Consider the following 25,895-nt stretch of genomic DNA (forward strand, 5'->3'; position numbering starts at 1 on the left):
TTAAGAAGAATCTTGATTTAAAGTAATTAATTTAAGAATAAGTAATTTTTGAGTCTTTTGAAAAAGATTTGACATAGAAAAGTTTTAGATTAAACTTGTTTTAAAGGTTTTGAAAAATGTTATAAAAGCAGTATTTGGTTTAAAGAAAAATTTCTGTTTGACGTAGTGGAGTAATTCGAGTTATTAGTGACGAATAATCAAAGTGATGCAGCGAAAGGCGAGAGGGAACATCAACACAGTAGAACTATGGTGGACGAGTGGCTTTGACAACTTGTTTAGGTTAACAACATGGATAGTAGAATGCTTCGTGGAGGATACATCACGCGTTTTGAATTTTGGGGATAAAATTCCTAATTAGGAGGGGAGAATGTAAGAATCGGAATAGCCACTTTAATAAAATAATAATTTTTAATTGCCCAAAATAGGTCCAAAAATATAAAAATGATATTTTGAAAATAAAATGGTAAAATTTGAATACAATGGATTTTCCTGAGTGGGAAAAAGAATCTTTTGCAGAAAATTTTTGCAAAAATGCCTACCGGTGCTTAAGCTGGTAGTAGGGCTGTAATTGGTTCGGTTTGGTTCGGTTTTGGATCGAAAACTAACTGAACCGACCTGATCGGTGTACATTGATACCAACCATTCAGTTGGCTGCTGTTTGAACAACCGAACCGAGTCGAACCGAACCAACAGCGGTTTGGTTCAGTCGGTGTTTTCGGTTTTTTACACCTAATAATCAGAATTTAAAATACCATAAAATGAAGTTTAAAACCTTCAATAAACTAGAATAACAAGAGTATATCACATCCAAATCCAATACAAATTCAACTTAATTAAACATAAAACAAAGACAATTAAAAATGTCTAGCAAAACAACAAAAATAAACACACTTTAAACCGAAACAGTCACTTTAAAACAATAAAAACCAAACAGCCAATTAGCCACCATGCCTAATCTGAATCCACACCAGACTCATCCTCATCTTCTCCGGTTGGTGCAATTTCTACAAAAATAAAACAAGAAAATCAACATAGATTATAAACATAATATAGATTATAAATTATAAACATAAACCATGAAAGGAACTACAAATTTCTTTTTTGCATACCTAATTCAAGTCTCTCAAACTCTTTAATAAGCTCCTCAAAATCAGTTGTCATTGAAGAAGCATGAAGCCAATTTTGTGTGCATATCAATGCCTCAATTGTCTTTGGATTTAAAGAACTTCTATAGTTGTTAAGTACTCTTCCACCAGTGCTAAAAGCTTATTCTGAAGCAACAGTCGAGACTGGCATTGCTAAGACATCTCTAGCTATTTGGGATAAGATAGGATACTTGCTAGAATTTACCTTCCACCAATTCAATATGTCAAAAGTATTTTGATCACGAGGCTTCTCTAAACCATCCATCAAATACAAATCCACCTCATTCTTGTTGATGATCTCATGAAAATGCACCTCCTTGAAAAAATCACCAGCCATGTCGCCATTAGGTACTCCCACATCTGATGCACCATCCATTGTTGCTGAAGTAAAAGATCTACCCCCATTATTTGCATTCACATAGCATTCAAATATCTTGGAGAAGGTCTCTTTCACTTTTGCACCAAAAAAATCAACATCATCCTTATCATATAGCTTTTCAAAGCTAAAGTTCACAAACTTCAACTTGTATCTAGGATCAAGAACCACAGAAACAAGAATAATCATATTGATATTTTTTATGTTACCCCAGTACTTGTCATACTTAAGCCTCATCCTCTCAGCCATATTCCCAAGTAATGGATCTCGACTACCACAAGAAGCCTTGAACACTCGCAAAATCTTACAAAACTCATGAAAATATTGAGAAGAAGTCACAAGAAAACTACCAGACACACTCTTTGTAACATCATGAAAAATTTTCATGAATTCCATAAAGTGTTTTGCATTATCCCAATCAATATTCCTCGGAATACCACCTTGCATTAGAGCATATTCTGTATCTCTCTCCCCTAGCCTCTTGAACGCCTTTAGAAACTTCAAACCACTTTCAAGCATGGTGTATGTAGAGTTCCATCTAGTGGGAACATCGAGTTGAACAGTACACTTGTCTTGTATCCTAGCTTCCTTAATGAAATTTTTGAACCTATTCATATGACTAGGGGAAGTACGCACATATCTAATAGCATTTCTTGTCTTGCTAATAGATTCATTAACAACAAGATTAAGAATATGTGCACAACACCTAACATGCAAATGCTCTCCTTTCAAAGGATGTAAATTCCAATCCTCCATTCTAGTTCTTAGATAAGATATTACAGTATCATTAGAACTAGCATTATCAACAGTAATTGTGAACACTCTAGATATCCCCCACCCCAAAAGACATCTCTCAATTTTTCTACCAATTGTTTCTCCCTTGTGGTTTTTAATAAGACAAAAATTGATAATCCTCTTTTGCAATTTCCAATCATGATCAATGTAATGAGCAGTAGTTAAACAAACAGATTGATTCGATTGTTTGAACACAGTTTTCATCCTATTCTTCTCACTAATATAAAGATTCCAACAATCCTTAGCAACAGTAATCCTTCCCAGAAGTGGAAATCTAGGTTGCACAATACTCATATAGAATCTGAATCCCTCCCCCTTAACAAACTTGAACGGTAGCTCATAAACAATTATCATCCTAGCAAGGGCTTTTCTATACATTTCAGCACAAAAGTAACTGCAGTAAATACCCCTTCACCCTCTTTTTTTTTTGTTGGAAGGTAAGGATTGTTTGACTAGGGTCACCCGAGTCCCTAGAAAATTTTTTACATTGGTTCAACAAATGATAACGCATATTAGTTGTACCATTTCTATGAGAGTCACATGCATATGATGCACCACACCAATTACATTTAGCCCTAGGATGTGATGGCTTGGACTTAGGATCCTTTGTAAAGTGTTCCCAAGTCCAAGATCTAGGTTTAGAAGGTTTTCTGTTACCTTTATTAGCTTCATCCTTGCCATCCTCTTCATCAGTTTCCACAGTGCTTGGAGCTGGATTTGTAGGAGTTGCTCCCGGAGTTGCACCCACATTAGTTGAATCAACCTTCCTCTTCTTTGATCTAGGATGGGGCAGGGGGTTTGGTAAGCACGCTGCTGTCCGTTGAAGAACGTACCACAGACTTAACATTTTCACCCCCAACTTTAGGCGTCTGCTCATTGGGCACCTCATTTCTTGTTGGATCCATATATCTAAATAGAACAATAAAAAATTAGCATTTTTAACTCATGAACAGCACCAAAAGTTTTGTTTCCAACAACAAAACCACAACAGCTCATAAGCAACTTATGAAAAATTAGCATTTTTAATTATATGCAGCCATATATATGCAGAACAAAACCACAGCAGCTCATAATAGTACAACTAAAGCAGCTGATAAGCAAAATCAATTTAAGACATAAGCAGCAAATACACAGCTAATGAGCGGATAATTTATACGCCTTTTGGCATTGTTTTTAGGTAGTTTTTAGTAGGATCTAGTTACTTTTTGGGATGTTTTTGTTAGTTTTTATGCAAAATTCATATTTCTGGACTTTACTATGGGTTTGTGTGTTTTTCTGTGATTTCAGGTATTTTCTGGCTGAAATTGAGGGACCTGAGCACAAATCTAATTCAGAGGCTGAAAAAGGACTGATGATGCTGTTGGATTCTGACCTCCCTGCACTCGAAATGCATTTTCTGGAGCTACAAAACTCCAAATGGCGCTCTCTTAATTGCGTTGGAAAGTAAACATCCAGAGCTTTCCATAAATATATAATAGTCCATACTTTGCTCGAGTTTTGATGATACAAACTGGTGTTCAAACGCTCCTTTTCTGCCCTATTCTGAAGTCAAAACGCCAGAACTGGCATAAAAGCTAGAGTTAAACGCCCAAACTGACTAATAGCCAGTTTGTTACTGTGATGCACATAGGAATGTTATTATGATTTGGCCTAACTGACACGGGTAACCGTGTGCCAAAGTATCCTAACTAACATGGGTTTGCCCATAATGATACCAATGTGCTTGACTGACACAACAGAGAAACCATATTCGGAGTTCACTCCGAGTAACGTCAGATTGCGGGTAGACAACCGACGCATGAGCTCATGGTCTACATAGGAAAGGCATTTATCATATGCATTTGCATAAATTGCTTGGGTGTTCCTGTATGCTGTGCTAAGTTATTTGTGAATTCCTTGTATTTGATTTACGTGTGAATTATTTGAGTGTTGTATTGCGTGTGTGCTTGTGCTTGTTGGCTTCGGTATATGTCAGGGATTAAAATAACCGAGAACTGATTACTGTAACTTAAAACCGAGTGATGTAACTGGAATTTGTTTTAAGTAAGATAATTTGAAGAGAACTAACTAAAGTCTTTAAAGTAAGTTTTAAGAAATTCAAAAGGAAATTATTTTAAAGCTAAAAAGTAATTATTTGCAACTTATTTTTTTACTCTCACGGCATTCACTTTCTCTACTGAGAATCTGCGAGGACGATGTTCTTACCCCCTTACAGATCTTTTATTTCAGCGACAGGTTCAGGAATTCTGGGTGAGGAGCCGCGACTGATCCACAGAGTTTTATATATATGTATTCGTATTTTCTGTATTTGATTTAATCTTAGATTTTATTTTCCCTTCATCATTTATTGTTTTGTTTTTTTTAGAGGGGTAGGACTTGTATTTGAGAATCCTAAGATAAGTCTATGTATGTATTGCTATGTGAATATGTATATAAATATATATGTATCATTTTGATTAAGTGGTTAAAAGTGAAGACTTTTCGTTTCTTAATTAAAATTTCGGTTTGTATTCGCAAAGGCTCGATATTAAACAAAGAGAGTATAAAATAAAAAGTTTAGAGGTAAGTAACGCCTGCACTTTTAGTACGGTCATAAAGTACTAAGAGTTAGGGTGTTACATGGACCGGTTTAACCGTCCAGTCCAATCCAATTTTCAGAACTATGCTCTTTTGTGTCTTTGTTATCAAACGGAGCCTCAGGAATGCATCCAATGACTGACCTAAAAATTTTTAAGAGTGGGGACAAAATTATATATACTAAATTAAATTTTATTAAACATTATTAATTATACTAAAAATATAAGAGATACAAAAATAAAAAAGTGCTAGTAAACACTTTCATTCTTAAAATATTATTCATTATATATAATTTATATAAAAATATTTTTTTATTTTTAAAACTCGGACTTAAAATATTTTAGTTAAAATTATGGGTAACTTGTTATCCTAATTAATTTTACTTTTATTTATTTTTATACACTTTTAATAATAAAAGACAGAATCAATTGGCATGTTAGAGCCTAATAATACATAGTATTTATAATTTGAAACTAAAATTGTATATAAATACCAAAAATTAAACTTGTATATGAAAAGTATGTTTATATAAACAGTCGAGCTACACATCCAAGTATTTTTGGCAACTAAGTCCAACCAAGTTGGCCCAAACTCATCAAAAACCACTTTCATCATCACACCAGCGTGTATCACACGAGCATTTCAATAACGCAACTTCTTCATCTTGATTTTCATCATCATCATCATCATCTTCTTCTTCTTCTTCTTCTTCTTCTTCTTCTTCTTCTTCTTCTTCTTCTTCGTTATCGTCATCACCAATAATACCAACATTTCGCTAACATCTTTATTGATTCTGATTTTCTATGGTGACATCATTAAATAATTTTGAAACCGAAAATATTATCAAAACGAAAACATTGTATAATATCAAATGAACCGACAATTGTCCATGATATAAATTCGAATTTAGAAACACCTGCGTCTTGAATGAACCAAAAATATTATAAAAACAAAACTGTTGTATAATACCAAATAAACCGAAAATTATCCATTATATAAATTCGAATTCAGAAACACCTGCATATCGAATGAACCGAAAATATTATCTAAACGAAACCATTGTATAATACCAAATGAACCAAAAATTGTCCATTATATAAATTCGAATTCAGAAATACCTGCGTCTCAAATGAATCGAAAATATTATCAAAACAAAACCGTTTTATAATACCAAATGAACCAAAAATGATGTTCATAAACAACTGAATTTAGCGATTGCATTCTATTCCATTTAATTCAAAATTGAATAATCCAAACCTCATCTACTTGATTCGATTCAGAAGAAAAATCAAACTCACTCTCATTCAACTGATTTGAATTTGAATCATTCATTGTTTGAACACTATGATTTGTTTCTTCTTGATCTATTTTAAATTTCTACTTCTGATTTATTAGTAATTCAATTCATATTTGAACAAACAATTAAAAAATTACTTAAAAAATAAAGAAGAAGACGTAACATTGGGGAAGGAGGAGGAGGAGGAAAGAAGAACCTGCGTGCGTAAATTTGGAAGAAAAAGAAGAACGAAGAGGAGGAGAAAGAGAAAGAGAAAGAGATAGAGAACAAGAAGGAGAAGAAAATGGAGAAAGAGATATAACAACTTTGTTAGACTTGGTTAAATATTTTTCTTGGATGTAAAGCTTTATTCTTATATAAAATAATAGAAACTTAATTTAAATTTTTTTTCTTTCTTTTTAAAATAATTAATTTTTTATATATTTTTAATTTAATTTTGATATAATATCAGACTAAAAATTTTATGCATCTATTTAGTTATGTATTATAATTAAAATATTTTTTATTACTATTTTTAAAAATAAAAAATATATTCTAAATTAATAAATTCATCGATTCGCTTTGAAAATTTATATGCAACATAATTACATATAATAGAATGAAAGATAAAAAAATAATAATAAAGATTAATAAATTAAGAATAAAATAAAATATATAAAGTCACGAAGAGAATAAAGAATTAGTTTAATATCTAAACTATAATTGATTGAATTAAAATTTATAATTAAAAATATTAAAAAGAGGAATAATGAGATTGAAAGATATATAAAATTATGGAAAATTATATAAAAAAAGCATAGAGTCAAAAAACATGTTTAGTCTGTGAGGTAGTCACTTTTAATTCCTTTAAGTTTTTTTTTTTTTTTACAGTAAAACAGTAAATATTATTTTCTAAGGTATGCTCTCACTTTTGAGGTGGTGCTGTTGAAGTAAACTATTTATTCAAATTCGATTTTTGAGATTCTTTAACACTTTTTCGAATTTAAAATAACTTAATTTGCTTATAGTACTTAAGCAAAATTTTTTTAATATATTTAAACACTTAAATGGCCATGTTGGGAGAGAAGTGACTGGATATGGGAGTATTCACGGAGGCCATGGTTTCGGGGTGATCAACGCCGAGGGTAAAACTATTTTGGACTTTTCCTCAACTTTTGATCTTCTCATCGCAAATACATGTTTTAAAAAGAGAGACGAACATCTTATAACCTATAAGAGTGGCATGACAAGCTCTCAAATCGACTTCTTCTTGTTGAGGAGAGTCAACCGGAAATTTTGCATTAACTGTAAAATTATCCCGGGAGAGAGTTTGACAACACAACATAGGGTGCTCGTCATGGATTTTCGCGTTGAGCAAAAATTGAGGAAAAGACATCATACGAAGAACCCAAGGACGAGGTGGTGGCGGATGAAAGGTGAGGAACAAAGAAGCTTCCTAAGACGGGTAGGAGAAGAGGCAAAGTGGGATGGGAATGGAAGCGCAGAAGAGATGTGGAGGGAGATGGCAGAAGTTATTAGAAGAACAGCAAAAGAAAGTTTTGGTGAATCTAAAGGAATGGGACCAAGAGACAAGGAGTCCTGGTGGTGGAATGCGAGTATACAAGAAAAGATAAAGATAAAAAGGGAATGCTTTAAAGAGTGGTCTTTATGCCGCAATGCAGATAACTGGAAAAAATATAAGGCGGCTAAGAAAGAGACAAAAGTGGCTGTAAGTGAAGCAAGGACAAGAGCATATGAGGGTCTCTACCAGTCTTTGGGCACGAAAGAAGGAGAAAAATGTATATATAGAATCGCAAAGAGTCGGAAAAGAAGAACGAGAGATTTGGATCAGGTTAAGTGCATAAAGGATAAGGATGGAGAGGTGTTGGCTCAAGAGGAGAAGATTAATGAAAGGTGGAAGAGCAACTTCTACGAGTTATTTAATGAGGGACAGAAGACTCTTCCGAGCCTTGGTCGATTATGCACAAGGGAAGAAGATCAAAACTTTGACTACTATCGAAGGATTCGAGACTTCGAGGTAAAAGAGGCTCTAAAGCAGATGAAAAATGGCAGGGCAGTAGGACCTGATAATATCCCGACTGAGGTTTGGAAGGGTCTTGGAGGAAAAGGCATCAACTGGTTAACCAAGCTTTTTAATGAGATTTTAAGGTCAAAGAAGATGCCTGATGAGTGGAGAAAGAGCACCTTGGTACCTATCTACAAGAATAAGGGGGATATACAAAGTTGCGGAAACTATAGAGGGATTAAGCTTATGAGTCATACTATGAAGTTATGGGAAAGGGTGATAGAACGGAGGTTGAGAAAAGAGACACAAGTAACAGAGAACCAATTTGGATTTATGCCAGGCAGATCTACCACTGAAGCGATATACCTATTAAGAAGGATGATGGAGAGGTATCGTAGTAATAAAAGGGATCTGCACATGGTGTTTATTGATTTGGAAAAAGCGTATGATAGGGTACCAAGGGAGGTCTTATGGAAGGTTTTAGAAAAGAGGAGAGTAAGGATCGCATATATTCGGGCAATTAAAGACATGTATGATGGGGCCACAACTAGTGTGAAGACTCAAGGTGGTGTGACAGAGGAATTCCCTATTGGTATAGGATTACACCAGGGATCATCCTTAAGTCCATACCTTTTCACATTAGTCTTGGAAGTACTCACAGAGCACATACAAGAGCCTGTGCCATGGTGCATGCTTTTTGCCGATGATATCGTCCTTATGAGAGAGTCAAGGGAAGACCTAAATAAGAAGTTGGAGTTATGGAGAGAAGCTCTAGAAGTGTATGGTCTGCGCATAAGCCATAACAAGACGGAATATATGGAATGTAAATTCAGTCTGAGAAGGGAAAACTCCAATATAGAGGTGAAGATTGGAGAAAACATCCTACGAAAAGCTAAAAGTTTTAAGTATCTTGGGTGCATCATACAGGATAATGGAGAGATTGAACAGGATGTAAATCATAGGATCCAAGCAGGTTGGTCAAAATGGCGGAGTGCATCTGGTTTTATATGCGACAAAAAAGTGCCTTTAAAACTTAAAGGTAAATTCTATCGCACCGCTATAAGACCGGCTATGCTGTATGGTACGGAGTGTTGGGCGGCTAAAGGGGAGCACGAACATAAGCTGAGTGTGGCAGAGATGAAGATGTTGAGATGGATGAGTGGTCATACGCGATTGGATAAAATAAGGAATGAAGATATAAGGGAGAGAGTTGGAGTAGCACCCATTGTGGAAAAGATGGTTGAATCGCGTCTCAGGTGGTTTGGACATGTGGGAAGAAGACCGATAGAACATCCAGTCAGGAGGGTGGATGAGATGGAAGATGGACAAAGAGCGAAAGGCAGAGGAAGACCTAAGAAGACCATCCGTGAGGTGGTCAAACGAGATCTACATGTAAACGGTCTCTCTGTAGACATGATACATGACAGAGCACAATGACGTCGTTTGATTCATGTAGCTGACCCCACTTAGTGGGACAAGGCTTTGTTGTTGTTGTTGTTGTTGTATTTAAACACTTAAACAAACTTAGATGATAATTAATAGAATTATTAAATCATATTTAAATTTATGAATAATTAAAATTCAATATGAAATATTGTAAAGCTACCAGCCTACCACTTTTAAACACCTCAATGAGTAATATATAACTAATAATTCGAAGTTCTAATAAACGTTCTCTTTAGACAGTACTAATAACCCAAAACAAGAGCTAAGCTATCGACAATTGATTAAAAGGGCATAGGTCCGTGATACTCTCTGATCGAATTGTTTATGTGTGAGTTAATTATTTACATATTAAATTCATAGATATTTCAATTTTCTTTTCTTTTAGGAAAGAAACTCTAAATATTGTAATTATATTTATATGTATGAAGGCATCAAATTATTTTATCATTGTGCATAACTAAGAAAAGCTACATTAATGAATTATCTATGAATGCAAAGAAAATGAATATATGTTGCTGCTGATTAGTAATTAATTTGTTATGTTTTTAAAATTTTAAAGTTAAATAAATATCATGCATAAAGACAGGACAACCGTTATATATCTGTGAATCTATCTATATATACGAGCAACCGTCTAATATAAAATGTACTATATATGGAGCATGGGCATGCATGATATATGCCTGTCGCCATTTGTACGGATTCAAATAAATAAATATTAATACTAATTCACTGTTTCACAATTCATCAAGTTCATTGAATGAAAATATAATAACAAAACTTGGCTCAGACAAATGAAGTGATCTAATCAAAGAGTAATTATATACCTCTGTTGCATACTTTGATTATTAGTTATTATTAGTTAATACTATAAGTACAAGTGTTCAAATTTTTCAACCACCAGCAGCCGTAAATACTTTGCGTCTGAAAATGTCTTTAGTTATTTTGATTTGGATATCACGTTTATTTTTTAAGTTTAAACTAACAGGCGAAGAAAGAATTAATATTCAATTTGGCTTCTAAAATTTAAAGTTGAATTCAAATTAATTCCTAAAATTATAATTGACTCAATTCGACTTTCAAAATTTATACTAGTAATTTATGTTATCTTGTGAGCTGATTTTTGTAAATAACGTGTTGATTTTTTACGTTAACTTGTCAAAATTTGGATCTCTCGCCTAGATTTCATATGACTAAGACCTAAACTACAGCATAGGCGTTGCTTAGCGGCGGTTTTTTTTTCCAATTAGCGGCAGTTTTAAACCGCTGCAATATATAAGTATAGGATTTAGTTCTTTTTTTACCGGCAGTTATGAACCGCCGTAATATTTTTACGTTTTTTATTTATGACTATTTGCGGCGGTTTTAAAACCGCCGCTATTTTCAATACAAATTAAAAAAAAATTTCCTTTTCAAAAATGCTGAATTTTTTTGTTTAATTTTAAAGATAAATTTTTTGACTTTTTTGGAATTTTTTAATGCTATAAATCTTTCATATTTTTTATCTATTGAATATAAACTTGTGGCAAAAACAATAAAATTAACTAGAAAACAAAATAGTATCTTTATAAAAATATCAACATAGTAAATCTCTTGCTAAAAATTGCATAGTCAAATTTTAAAAAAAAATGTTTGCTTCAAATAAAATAAGTCCAATCCTAGGATTCTATTTTTCACTCTGTCCTTCCACGAAATTCATCCATGCGATATTATTGAGTCAACAACCTGCATAAGGATAAATAACAATGTTTTAGTCTAATTAAACAATCGAACACACACTTAAACCAGTGATATATATAACTTTTGATACTTAGTTATAAAATACTAAACTATTGTTGCAGAACAAGGCATTATAATTTGCCATAACACTATAACAATTATAGAAGGTATGTAAGATAAAATCTCAAGACTAAATATAGGAGAAGTACCTCCTCAAACTTTCTACCAAACAATTAGAAGAAGAGATCAAAGAATTCTTGACAATAATGCCTAAAATCAAGTACAACATATAATCTAACACATGTATTCACTTATTAAGATATAGATAAGAAAATCCTACTTGTTTTGAAGCTCAAACAGTTGCTGAAATGAGGATTAACGCTAGCAGCAACAAGCAGAATTTGGGTAGCAGTCCAATAAAATGTGGTTATGGTTGAGAATCAGCTATTGCTACTAGGTACATTAGATTTCTCTGTAGCCTTGCTTGGTTCCTGAATTATTATAAACCAAAATCACATGATTAATTTTGAAGTATATAAATATGCATGGCTGCAAATAATTTTTGGATGAAAAAGGTTTGAATGTGCTAAATCAGACAAGAAAATCTCTACATTTCTAAATAATTACCAAAGGACACTATTACAACATTATCTTTCACCCTTTGCTGAACCAGCTCTTTGGTCAGTCAGAAAGTCTCCAAGCACAGCCACAAAATAAACCTTCTTTAAGGGAAAAATGAATTTTCATGCTAAAAGGGTATACTAGATTTAAGCTAAAACTACCAAGCACAGCCCCAAAAGCTGCAATTTTTGTACATACAACAAGTCAACAATAGATAACAGAAAAATGACTTCCAACAATAAGAACACTACACACTATGATGAGCACACAGCAACATTGTTACAGTCCTAAGATTCAGAAGGGTACATCAGATTCAAGCCAAAACTAGCAAGTCCTTGCAGGGCAACAAGCAAAGGCATGATTTCTGGAGAGGCATAAAAGAAATTTTACTTCACAAATCTTCTACATAATTGAAGAAAAAAACTGAAAACTGATTTCTATGATAATATACTCTCTTTCTTCAGCTTAAAAAAAGTGCTTTTCCGGCGTAAATTAATTGTTTATCCTCAGTCCAATAAAAAAAGGAGAAAAGTGCTATACTTGGATCCCTAAGAGGTACAGAAAATTTGTATACGGATTAATTAGATTTCATTAAGAAAGTAAATAATTGTTGAATTGAAAACCAGAAGAGGACTTACGAATTCAAGCCGTTATAAACCATGACTAATATGACAGGAACCAATATTCTCGGCTGCCCAATTGCTCCCCTGCAAGTAACATCAATTAAGAATATGCTGCAAACATCAACAGATAAGATTTAAGAATAAAATCCAAATTTTTACTGACATCTATTGCTAACATTTTCTTGGTAAGAAAGGAATATATTTATAAATACCAAATTTTTACTTATTTAGTATTATATGCAAAACAGTGGAAGATAAACTATAAAGAAAAACTTATTAACAAAAATAGACTTGATTAATCAAATAGTCATTAGGCACTTAAAAAAATGGGTGTTAAGCAATAAATGTTACCAAATGTTCAAAATGTAGTAGTGCAAATATTAAGATTAACAAGTAGCACTTAACTGAGAACTTTTGCTTCTTGACCACAAGTAATAAATTCAGAATAATCAGCAATTTAAAATTTCATTACCTGGGTTTGTTCCTGCAAAAATGCCAATACCAAAGATTATCAGTAATAAATGATGTTGCTCTCTCAACAGCACCAAGATATACACTAAGTCCAAGGCTTGGCAGTAACGGATGAAACATTTTTTATTTGGATAGTCCAAATCAATAGTGACATGTCGATTCATTAGAAAACCAACTTCTTGATTTCCAATTCGACTTTTTACAATAGCCCCCAAGGTTCCAGAGGTCTCTTGGATTGCAACCTTGAGTACAATAATTAAAAAATTGAAAACCAGTGAAGGGGAAAACATACCAAAACTTCAGATAGATGCCAGCATTGGACCAAGGTTCAAGATAAAAAGGATCAAATCAATATATGGATGAGTAAAATCAGTATGTAAGAATTCTTGATGTAAAACAAAAATACAACCGGATTTATATACTATCAACTCCTTTAACTAGTAAAAGAAAGAAGCATCTGATCATCCAAATCAGAGAGTCATGAATTAAGACAACAATAAAACCCTCAATTGGTAAGCTTAGAAAAAATGAAAGAAAAAGAAGGAAAATTACTATTTTAATCCAACTAAAAATTGCTAGTTTGATAATCCCTTTACTTAAAAGCCGAATTTACAATGTACCAAACTCTTCCACTTGCCATACTACAACCTCTATCTTTCATTCAAAAGAACAGTTATTAAATATATTTTATCATCCACCAACAGCACTTGCTTCATATCTTCCACAATAGACCTATAAGATTTTAATAGGACTAAATGAAATAGTGAATAATTCTAAATATAAAAAGAAGAAGTTACTGAATAATGAAAGTAAAAAAAATGATTATGGAAAGATGACAAAAGAATCATTGTTTTCATTTGAATTTCACTTAGTACACAAAAGAAATCAATTCTTCAAGGCAAAAGCACCTGAGAACCAAAGCCAATACAGGAATCGCTTCCCCTTAAGCCATCAGCGAGCTCTATATATAATTGCTCTTTAGGAGTTGATGCAAGTGCTCCACAATAGGAAAACTCCATAACATCCACATCACACCAAACACCACTTAGCATATTGTCAAACACTTGGCATGCAAAAGCATAAACAACACAAAAATAGCACTAACAAGTATTCTTTGCAACACCAATTCAAAATTCAGCACCAATGACATGAAAAATCAGTAGCATTTTGTAGTGACTCAGCAAAGAATACTAACATTGTATTTGCTAACATTGATTCTAATCAGAAAATCCTAATTCTAACCTAAACTCAACTAACAATAGCAAATAATCTTAACCAAATCAAATTAACACTAGAATCAACATATAAATAATCCTAAATTAACTAAAACATAGAAGAAAATGTGATCTGAGAACCTGAGTCAAAGAACAGAGCAAGAGCATAGGAGAGAGGGATGCAGTGGTAGTGACCAGCCGCTGCTGCGTCTGAACTCGCTGGAACTGGAGTGGCTGTGTTTTGATTCTGTAACTGGAAATGAGGGAAGTAGGGGCGAGCTAGAGAGCCGCAGTGCAAGGTTGTAAGGAGGAGAAGAAGATGGTTGTGGCGGCGCTGGATGGGAGCCAATGGCGAGACAAAGAAGGCAGAAGACAGGGAAAGAAAGAGAGAAGGGTTTTCGCGGGGTTGTTCAGCGAAAGTGGAAGAAGAAGAAGAAAGAAGGGGAGAAGAAGAAGATGATGATGGTGGTGGTTCTGTGGTTCTGACGGAGACATTGAGGGTGATGATCGATGGTGGCGCTGCGTTGGTGGTCGAAGAGAAGCCAAGGTGGGAGAAGGGGGAGTCATTCAGATTTCAGAGCTGTGAACTTGGTCGAGTGAGTGATGGGGGCACTTAGGGCTTTTTGCTCTCTTGTTGATTTGATTGTGGCCATTGGGAAGAGAACCGCTGTTATTTTGGTTCTTTTTGTAGCTGAAATGCAAACCGCTCCCATATCTGTCTAATCTTGTCAATTTGTGGCGGTTTGATAAATAGCCATCAATTAGTCGCCACTATCTTCTGCATTTGCTGTAGTGCTACTAGACCTCTTAAAATTTTAATTGGCTCTCCAACATTTTCACGAAGATGACAATAACAAGTTCAATGTTCTGGAAGCAACAATCAAGCTTTTGGAACTCTAATAGATGTTGATTACATGGAAGTTAGGCAAAGGATCCAAATCGTAACACTACAAGAAAATACCTCTGTTGTCACGAGCAAAAAGCTGAAAAAAGCATGGCGATAGCTTTTTGCCACTCTTTTTGAGCTACCGCCACGCTTTTGAAAGGATCACATCTGCAAACACAGCGGTTGTTCTATTCCCATGCTTTTAGTGATGGATCGCCACGCTTTTTTGCCATGCTTTTTACAAATTGCCAATCTTAAAAACATGGCCGTATGAGTGTGGCCGTATGTGATATATGGCCACGCTTTTGAAACATGCCAATAAAGAGATACGGCCACGCTTTGAAAGCGTCACTTGCCAGCTAGAACCTTTTGCCAAGCTTTCAAATCGTGGCCTATTCCTTTGTCAAATTAACAAAAAAAAACTAAAAAAAATAAGAAAATAAAAAAACAATTGATTTGTTATTAATTTTATGAATTTAATAAATTTTTTTGCAAATTTCGGGACTAAAAATAACGTGGATAACAAGAATGTTTACTAAAGAAATGTGATTGAATCCAACAAAAAAATTTAAAATATTTTGACAACTTGTGTTATTAAGTTATCTAAGGATTATTTCCTAATGAGAAATTATTGTAACAAACTCATAAGAATGACAAGAAGAATATACAAATCCATGGTCATTGCAAAATACATGTATGAATCAAAGAGAATGATGAGGCTAAGAATAGCATCTATTGAGCAACTTTAACAATGCATCAGCCTTCCTTCTAGCTCTTAATGAACCATGAGCAGCCAAACTTTGAAGCAATGGCACGCTGATAAACTGGTGCACGAAATTGTGATCATCAACAATGGCGCCAAAAACTTGGTAGCGCTCTCACACGTGAATCACACTTAGTCACAACTCCGCACAACTAACCAGCAAGTGTACTGGGTCATCCAAGTAATAAACCTTACGTGAGTAAGGGTCGATCCCACAGAGATTGTTGGTATGAAGCAAGCTATGGTCACCTTGTAAATCTCAGTCAGGCAGATAATATTTGATTATTGGGTTTTCGAATAATAATAAATAATAAACAGAAAATAAAGATAGAGTCACTCATGTAATTCAATGGTGGGAATTTAAGATAAGTGTATGGAGGTGCTGTGTTCCTTCTGAATCTCTGCTTTCCTACTGCTTTTATCCAATCTTTGTCACTCCTTTCTATGGCAAGCTGTATGTAGGGCATCACCGTTGTCAATGGCTACATCCCATCCTCTCAGTGAAAATGGTCCAAATGCTCTGTCACAGCACGGCTAATCATCTGTCGGTTCTCGATCATGTTGGAATAGAATCCCTTGATTCTTTTGTGTTTGTCATCACGCCCAACAATAGCGAGTTTGAAGCTCGTCACAGTCATTCAATCCCGGAATCCTACTCGGAATACCACAGACAAGGTTAGACTTTCAGGATTCCCATGAATGCTGCCATCAATTCTAGCTTATACCACGAAGATTTTGCTTAAGGAATCCAAGAGATATGCGCCCGGTCTAAGGTAGAACGGAAGTGGTTGTCAGTCACGCGTTCATAGGTGAGAATGATGATGAGTGTCGTGGATCATCACATTCATCATGTTGAAGTGCAATGAATATCTTAGAATAAGAACAAGGGGAATTGAATAGAAAATAGTAGTAATTGCATTAAAACTTGAGGTACAGCAGAGCTCCACACCCTTAATCTATGGTGTGTAGAAACTCCACCGTTGAAAATACATAAGTGACGAAGGTTCAGGCATGGCCGAATGGCCAGCCCCCAATGTCTAAGATCGCATGAACTGATCAAAGATTTAAAATACAATAGTAAAAAGTTCTATTTATACTAAACTAGTTACTAGGGTTTACAAAAATAAGTCTAAGTGCAGAAATTCACTTCCGGGGCCCACTTTGGTGTGTGCTTGGGCTGAGCTTGAACTTTACACGAGCTGAGGCTTCTTTTGGAGTTGAACGCCAAGTTGTAATGTGTTTTTGGCGTTCAACTCTGGTTCGTGACGTGTTTCTGGCGTTTGACTCCAGAATGCAGCATGGAACTGGCGTTGAGTGCCAGTTTACGTCGTCTAATCACGAATAAAGTATGAACTATTATATATTGCTGGAAATCTCTGGATGTCTAATTTCCAACGCTGTTGAGAGTGCACCATTTGGAGTTTTGTAGCTCCAGAAAATTCATTTCGAGTGCAGGGAGGTCAGATTCCAACAGCATCAGCAGTCCTTTGTCAGCCTCCTTATCAGAGTTTTGCTCAGGTCCCTCAATTTCAGCCAGAAAATACCTGAAATCATAGAAAAACACACAAACTCATAGTAAATTCCAGAAATGTTAATTTAGCATAAAAACTAATGAAAACATCCCTAAAAGTAGCTGGATTATACTAAAAACTATCTAAAAACAATGCCAAAAAGCGTATAAATTATCCGCTCATCACAACACCAAACTTAAATTGTTGCTTGTCCTCAAGAAACTGAAAATTAATTAGGATAAAAAGAAGAGAATATACTATAAATTCCAAAATATCAATGAATATTAATTCTAATTAGATGAGTGGGACCTGTAGCTTTTTGCTTCTGAACAGTTTTGGCGTTTCACTTTATCCTTTGAAGTTTAGAATGATTGGCATCTCTAGGAACTTAGAATTTCAGATAGTGTTATTGATTCTCCTAGTTAAGTTTGGTGATTCTTGAACACAGCTACTTTTATGAGTCTTGGTCGTGGCCCTAAGCACTTTGTTATTCAGTATTACCACCGGATACATAAATGCCACAGACACATGACTGGGTGAACCTTTTCAGATTGTGACTCAGCTTTGCTAGAGTCCCCAGTTAGAGGTGTCCAGAGCTCTTAAGCACACTCTTTTTGCTTTGGATCACGACTTTAACCATTCAGTCTCAAGCTTTTCACTTGGGCCTTCATGACACAAGCACATGGTTAGGGACAGCTTGATTTAGCCGCTTAGGCCTGGACTTTAATTCCTTGGGCCCTCCTATCTATTGATGCTCAAAGCCTTGGATCCTTTTTACCCTTGCCTTTTGGTTTTAAGGGCTATTGGCTTTTTCTGCTTGTTTTTTTTTCGCAAGCTTTTGCTTTTTCACTGCTTTTTCTTGCTTCAAGAATCAATTTCATGATTTTTCAGATTATCAATAGCATTTCTCTTTGTCCATCATTCTTTCAAGAGCCAATAATTTTAACATTCATAAACAACAAGATCAAACATATGCACTGTTCAAGCATTCATTCAGAAAACAAAAAGTATTGTCACCACATCAATATAATTAAAATAATTTCAAGGATAAATTTGAAACTCATGTACTTCTTGTTCTTTTGAATTAAAACATATTTCATTTAAGAGAGGTGAAGGATTTATAGAATTTATTCATAGCTTTAAGACATAGTTACTACATACTAATGATCATGAAGTAGAGACACAAAATATAGATAAACATATAGCATAAAAATCGAAAAAAACAGAGAAATAAGAACAAGAAATGAGTCCACCTTAGTGGCGTCTTCTTCTTGAAGGACCAATGATGTCCTTAAGCTCTTCTATGTCTCTTCCTTGCCTTTGTTGCTCCTCCCTCATTGCTCTTTGATCTTCTCTAATTTCATGGAGAATGATGGAGTGCTCTTGATGTTCCACCCTTAATTGATCCACATTATAACTCAAATCTTCTAGAGAAGTGTTGAGTTGTTCCCAATAGTTGTTAGGAGGAAAGTGCATCCCTTGAGGCATCTCCAGGATTTCTTGGTGATGAGCTTCCTCATGCATTTCTTGGGTTCCATGAGTGGGCTCTCTTGTTTGCTCCATCCTTTTCTTAGTGATGGGCTTGTCCTCCTCAATGGGGATGTCTCCTTCTATGATGACTCCAGCTGAGTAACACAGATGGCAAATAAGATGAGGAAAAGCTAGCCTTGCTAAAGTAGAGGGCTTATCGGCTATTTTGTAGAATTCATGAGAGATAACTTCATGAACTTCTACTTCCTCTCCAATCATAATGCTATGAATCATGATGGTCTGATCCACAGTAACTTCGGATTGGTTGCTAGTAGGGATGATGGAGCGTTGGATGAATTCCAACCATCCTCTAGCCACAGGCTTGAGATCCAGTCTTCTTAATTGAACCAGTTTGCCTTTGGAGTCTCTTTTCCATTGAGCTCCTTCCACACATATGTCCATAAGGACTTGGTCCAACCTTTGATTAAAGTTGACCCTTCTAGTGTAGGGGCGTACATCTCCTTGCATCATGGGCAAGTTGAACGCCAACCTCACATTTTCCGGACTAAAATCTAAGTATTTTCCCCGAACCATTGTAAGATAATTCTTTGGGTTCGGGTTCTTACTTTGATCATGGTTCCTAGTGATCCATGCATTGGCATAGAACTCTTGAACCATTAAGATTCTGACTTGTTGGATTGGATTGGTTAGAACTTCCCAACCTCTTCTTTGGATCTCATGTCGGATCTCTGGATACTCATTTTTCTTGAGCTTGAAAGGGGCCTCGGGGATCACCTTCTTCTTGGCCACAACATCATAGAAGTGGTCTTGATGGGCTTTGGAGATGAATCTTTTCATCTCCCATGACTCGGAGGTAGAAGCTTTTGTCTTCCCTTTCCCTTTTCTAGAGGTTTCTCCGGCCTTAGGTGCCATCAATGGTAATGGAAAAACAAAAAGCTTATGCTTTTACCACATCAAACTTAAAATATTGCTCGCCCGCTAGCAAGAGAAGAAAGAAAAGAAGAAGAAGAAGAGAAAATATGGAGGAGAGTAAGGGAGGTGTATTCGGCCAAGGTGTAGAAGAGGGGTTTGTGTTGTGTGAAAATTAAGGACAATGGAGGGGTTTATATAGTAAGGGGAGAGGGAGTAGGTTCGGCCATTTAGGGTGGGTTTGGGTGGGAAAGAAATTTGAATTTTGAAGATAGGTGGGGTTTATGGGGAAGAGTGGGTGGATGTGAGTGGTGAAGGGGGTAATTGGGAAGAGAGATTGAGGTGATTGGTGAAGGGTTTTTGGGGAAGAGTGTTTATTGGAAAGAGAGGATGAATGTTGAGAAGAGGGGAGAATATGGTAGGTGGGGATCCTATGGGGTCCACAGATCCTGAAATGATCCTGTGGGGTCCACAGATCCTGAGGTGTCAAGGATTTACATCCCTGCTCCAATTAGGCATGTACAATGCCTTTGCATGCAATTCTGATGTTTAAACGCCGAGGTGATGCATGGTCTGGGCGTTCAACGCCCATGTGCAGCATGTTTCTAGCGTTGAACGCGAGTTTCATGCTTGTTTCTGGCGTTCAGCGCCAGCTCTCCTCAGGGTGCATTTCTGGCGTTTGAACGCCAGGGTGTTGCTTGTTTCTGGCGTTCAACGCCAGATCCATGCTCTGTTCTGGCGTTGAACGCCAGCCAGATGCTCCTTACTGGCTTTTAAACGCCAGTAAGTCCTTCCTCCAGGGTGTGATTTTTCTTCTGCTATTTTTAATTCTGTTTTTAATTTTAATATTTTTTTCATGACTCATCATGATCATGTACCTAATAAAACATAAAAGAACAATAAAATAAAAAATAAAATTAGATAAATAAAAATTAGGTTGCCTCCCAATAAGCGCTTCTTTAATGTCAATAGCTTGACAGTGGGCTCTCATGGAGTCTCGCAGGTGATCAGGTCAATGTTGTATAGTCCCAACACCAAACTTAGAGTTTGGTTGTGGGGATTCAACACCAAACTTAGAGTTTTGTTGTGGCCTCCTAACACCAAACTTAGGGTTTGACTGTGGGGGCTCTGTTTGACTCTGTACTGAGAGAAGCTCTACATGCTTACTCTCCCTTGTTACAGAAGGATAGCCGTGTGCCTTAAACACAAGGTAGTCCCCATTCAATTGAAGGACTAATTCTCCTCTGTTAACATCTATCACAGCTTCTGTTGTGGCTAGGAAAGGTCTTCCAAGGATGATGCATTCATCCTCCTCCTTCCTAGTGTCTAGGATTATGAAATCAGCAGGAATGTAAAGGCCTTTAACCTTTACTAACACGTCCTCTACTAATCCATAAGCTTGTCTTACTGACTTGTCTTCCAATTGTAATGAGAATAAGGTAGGCTGTACCTCAATGATCCCCAGCTTCTCCATTACAGAGAGTGGCATAAGATTTATGCCTGACCCTAGGCCACACAGAGCTTTCTCAAAGGTCATGGTGCCTATGGTACAGGGTATTAAGAATTTCCCAGGATCTTGTTTCTTTTGAGGTAAAGTTTGCTGAACCCATGTATCAAGTTCACTAATGAGCAAGGGAGGTTCACCTTCCCAAGTCTCATTACCAAATAACTTGGCATTCAGCTTCATGATGGCTCCTAGATATTGAGCAACTTGCTCTCCAGTTACATCTTCATCCTCTTCGGAGGAAGAATAATCTTCAGAGCTCATGAATGGCAGAAAGAGATTTAATGAAATCTCTATGGTCTCTATATGAGCCTCAGATTCCTTTGGATCCTCAATAGGGAACTCTTTATTGCTTGAGAGACGTTCCATGAAATCTTCCTCATTGGGATTCGCGTCCTCTCCCTCCTCCTTGCATTTGGCCATATTGATTATATCAATGGCCTTGCACTCTCTTTTTGGATTCTCTTCAGTATTTTTTGGGAGAGTACTAGGAGGTGTTTCAGTGATTTTCTTACTCAGATGGCCCACTTGTGCCTCCAGATTTCTGATGGAGGACCTTGTTTCTTCATGAAACTTAAAGTGGCCTTAGACAGATCAGAGACTAAATTTGCTAAGTTAGAGGTATTCTTTTCATAATTCTCTGTCTATTGCTGAGAAGATGATGGATAAGGCTTGATATTGCTGAGCCTATTTCTTCCACCATTATTAAAGCCTTGTTGAGGCTTTTGTTGATCCTTCCATGAGAAATTCGGATAATTTCTCCATGATGAATTATAGGTGTTTCCATAAGGTTTACCATGTAATTTACCTCTGCCATTGCAGGGTTCTCAGGATCATAAGCTTCTTCTTCAGAAGATACCTCTTTAGTACTGTTGGATGCATTTTGCCATCCATTCAGACTTTGAGAAATCATGTTGACTTGCTGAGTCAACACTTTGTTCTGAGCCAATATGGCATTCAGAGCATCAATTTTAAGAACTCCCTTCCTTTGAGGCGTCCCATTATTCACGGAATTCCTCTCAGAAGTGTACATGAACTGGTTATTTGCAACCATGTCAATAAATTCTTGAGCTTCTGCAGGCATTTTCTTTAGGTGAATGGATCCACCTGCAGAATGGTACATTGACATCTTAGAAAACTCAGATAGACCATAATAGAATATATCTATCATGGTCCATTCTGAAAACATGTCAGAAGGACATCTTTTGGTCATCTGCTTGTATCTTTCTCAAGCTTCATAGAGGGATTCATCATCTTTTTGTTTGAAGGTCTGAACATCCACTCTAAGCTTACTCAGCTTTTGAGGAGGAAAGAACTTAGCCAAGAAGGCCGTGACCAGCTTATCCCAGGAGTCCAGACTATCTTTAGGTTGAAAGTCCAACCATGTTGTAGCTCTGTCTCTTACAGCAAAAAGGAAAAGCATGAGCCTATAGACTTCAGGATCTACTCCATTAGTCTTAACAGTCTCACAGATCTGCAAGAACTCAGTTAAGAACTGGTAAGGATCTTCTGATTGAAGTCCATGAAACTTGCAGTTTTGTTGCATTAGAGCAACTAATTGAGGTTTCAGCTCAAAATTGTTTGCTCCTATGGCAGGAATTGAGATGCTTCTCCCATCAAACTTGGACGTAGGTGTGGTATAATCACCAAGCATCCTTCTTGCATTATTGTTGTTAGGTTCGGCTGCCATCTCCTTTTCTTGTTCGAAAATTTCAGCAAGGTTGTCTCTGGATTGTTGTAATTTAGCTTCTCTTAGTTTCCTCTTCAGAATCCTTTCAGGTTCTGGATCAGCTTCAACAAGAATGCCTTTTTCCTTGTTCCTTCTCATATGAAAGAGAAGAAAATAGAAAAAGAAGAGGAATCCTCTATGTCACAGTATAGAGATTCCTTTATGTTAGTAGAAGAAGAAAGGGAATAAGGGTGAAGAAGAATGAATAGTCTGAATAAAGGGTAAAGGTAGAGGCAGTGAATTGAGGTGAAGAGAAGTGTTAGTAAATAAATAAATAAATAGAAAGAGATGAGAGAGGGAGAATTTCGAAAATAAATTTTGAAAAGGAGTTAAATGATTTTCGAAAATAAAGATAAGAAATAAAATTAAAATTAAAATTTAAAACAATTAATTAATTAAAAAAAGAATTTTTGAAAAAGAGGGAAGTATTTTCGAAAATTAGAGAGAGAAAAGTTGTTAGGTGGTTTTGAAAAAAGATAAGAAATAAACAAAAAGTCAAATAGTTAGTTGAGAAAGATTTGAAAAATCAAATTTGAAAAGATAAGAAGATAAGAAGATATTTTAAAATCAAATTTTTGAAAAAGATAAAATTGTGAAAAAGATATGATAAAAAGATATGATTAAAAAGATATTGTTGGAAAAGATTTAATTTTTAAAATTAAAATTGATTACTTGACTAACAAGAAACTAAAAGATATGGTTCTAGAATTTAAAGATTGAACATTTCTTAACAAGAAAGTAACAAACTTCAAATTTTTAAATCAATCATATTAATTGTTAGTAAAGTTTCAATTTTGAAATAAAGATAAGAAAAGGATTTTGAAAAAAATATTTTTAAATTTTCGAAAATCATAAGATAAAAATGAAAAAGATTTTATTTTTGAAAAAGTTTTGAAAAGATAGGATTTTTAAAATTGAAAATTTGACTTGACTTGTAAGAAACAACTAATTTTAAAAATTTTTGACTAAGTCAACTCAAATTTTTGAAAAGTATGAGAAAATTAAGGAAAAGATATTTTTTTATTTTTGAATTTTTAATGATGAGTGAGAAAAACACAATTATGACCCAAAACATGAAAATTTTGGATCAAAACACATTATGCATGCAAGAACACTATCAATGTCAAGATGAACACTAAGAACACTTTGAAGATCATGATGAACATCAAGAACATATTTTTGAAAAATTTTTGATGCAAAGAAAACATGCAAGACACCAAACTTAGAATTCTTTAATGCTTGGACTCTAACAAACAAAAAATACATATGAAAAACAACAAAAGATACAAAACAAGAATACATCAAGATCAAACAAGAAGACTTACCAAGAACAACTTGAAGATCATGAAGAACACCATGAATGCATGAATTTTTGAAAAATAATGCATAAATTTTTAAAAACATGCAATTGACACCAAACATAAAAATTGACTCAAGACTCAAACAAGAAACACAAAATATTTTTGGTTTTTTTATGATTTTTTTATTTTTTTGGATTTTCTTTAAATTTTTTCGAAAAACATATAGAAAAAAAAAGAAAATAAGAAATCCAAAATTTTTTTATAAGAATTCCAGAAATCTTTCAATATTAGCCTAAAGCTCCAATCCAAGGGTTGGGCATGGCTTAATAGCCAGCCAGCTTTAGAAGATATAAATCAGGCATGTAACAATTGATATTCCAATTAACTTGCCTCTATGCTGATGGTTTTGAAGCCTCAATCCACTTGAGTTAGACATGGCTTTATAGCCAGCCAAGCTTCAACATACTTTATGAAACACTAGAATTCATTCTTAAAAATTTTGAATAATTATTCGAAAACAAAGAAAAAATTTTGAAAAATATTTTTGAAAACTTTTTTGAAAAGAAAAATAAAAAGAAAATTACCTAATCTGAGCAACAAGACGAACCGTCAGTTGTCCATACTCGAACAATCCCCGGCAACGGCACCAAAAACTTGGTGCTGTTGCCGGATTAAAAACTTGGCACCATTGTGGTCTGGAAACAATTGTGAAATTGTTGTTCGAAATTGATTGTCCCCGGCAACGGCACCAAAAACTTGGTGCACAAAATTGTGATCATCAACAATGACGCCAAAAACTTGGTAGCGCTCTCACACGTGAATCACACTTAGTCACAACTCCGCACAACTAACCAGCAAGTGTACTGGGTCCTCCAAGTAATAAACCTTATGTGAGTAAGGGTCGATCCCACAGAGATTGTTGGTATGAAGCAAGCTATGGTCACCTTGTAAATCTCAGTCAGGCGGATAATATTTGATTATTGGGTTTTCGAATAATAATAAATAATAAACAGAAAATAAAGATAGAGTTACTCATGTAATTCAATGTTGGGAATTTCAGATAAGTGTATGGAGGTGCTGTGATCCTTCTGAATCTCTGCTTTCCTACTGCTTTTATCTAATCTTTGTCACTCCTTTCTATGGCAAGATGTATGTAGGGCATCACCGTTGTCAATGGCTACATCCCATCCTCTCAGCAAAAATGGTCCAAATGCTCTGTCACAACACGGCTAATCATCTGTCGGTTCTCGATCATGTTGGAATAGAATCCCTTGATTCTTTTGCATTTGTCATCACGCCCAACAATCGCGAGTTTGAAGCTCGTCATAGTCATTCAATCCCGGAATCCTACTCGGAATACCACAGACAAGGTTAGACTTTCAGGATTCCCATGAATACTGCCATCAATTCTAGCTTATACACGAAGATTCTGCTTAAGGAATCCAAGAGATATGCGCCCGGTCTAAGGTAGAACGGAAGTGGTTGTCAGTCACGCGTTCATAGGTGAGAATG

The 25,895-nt window shown here is 35.3% G+C and overlaps 1 protein-coding gene and 1 non-coding gene across 2 annotated transcripts; one reads left to right on the forward strand and one right to left on the reverse strand.

Moving 5' to 3' along the window:
* Positions 1-951: 951 nt before the first annotated feature.
* Positions 952-14,127, reverse strand: LOC130981040 (zinc finger BED domain-containing protein RICESLEEPER 2-like). The gene is made up of 9 exons (XM_057904680.1): positions 13,984-14,127; positions 13,160-13,317; positions 13,077-13,088; positions 12,620-12,715; positions 3,150-3,225; positions 2,779-2,786; positions 1,351-2,686; positions 1,110-1,209; positions 952-1,004 (listed from the first exon to the last, which is right to left on the reverse strand). Exons 1-9 carry the CDS (start codon positions 14,125-14,127, stop codon positions 952-954), a joined length of 1,983 nt encoding a protein of 660 aa, XP_057760663.1.
* An 8,413-nt stretch (positions 14,128-22,540) lies between these two features.
* Positions 22,541-22,644, forward strand: LOC130984499 (small nucleolar RNA R71). The gene has a single exon (XR_009088434.1). It is a non-coding gene; the product is annotated as a small nucleolar RNA R71 (small nucleolar RNA).
* The last annotated feature ends 3,251 nt before the right edge of the window (positions 22,645-25,895 follow it).

The sequence above is a fragment of the Arachis stenosperma genome, chromosome 5 (genome assembly GCF_014773155.1).
Source record: "Arachis stenosperma cultivar V10309 chromosome 5, arast.V10309.gnm1.PFL2, whole genome shotgun sequence".
NCBI classification, from domain to species: domain Eukaryota; kingdom Viridiplantae; phylum Streptophyta; class Magnoliopsida; order Fabales; family Fabaceae; genus Arachis; species Arachis stenosperma.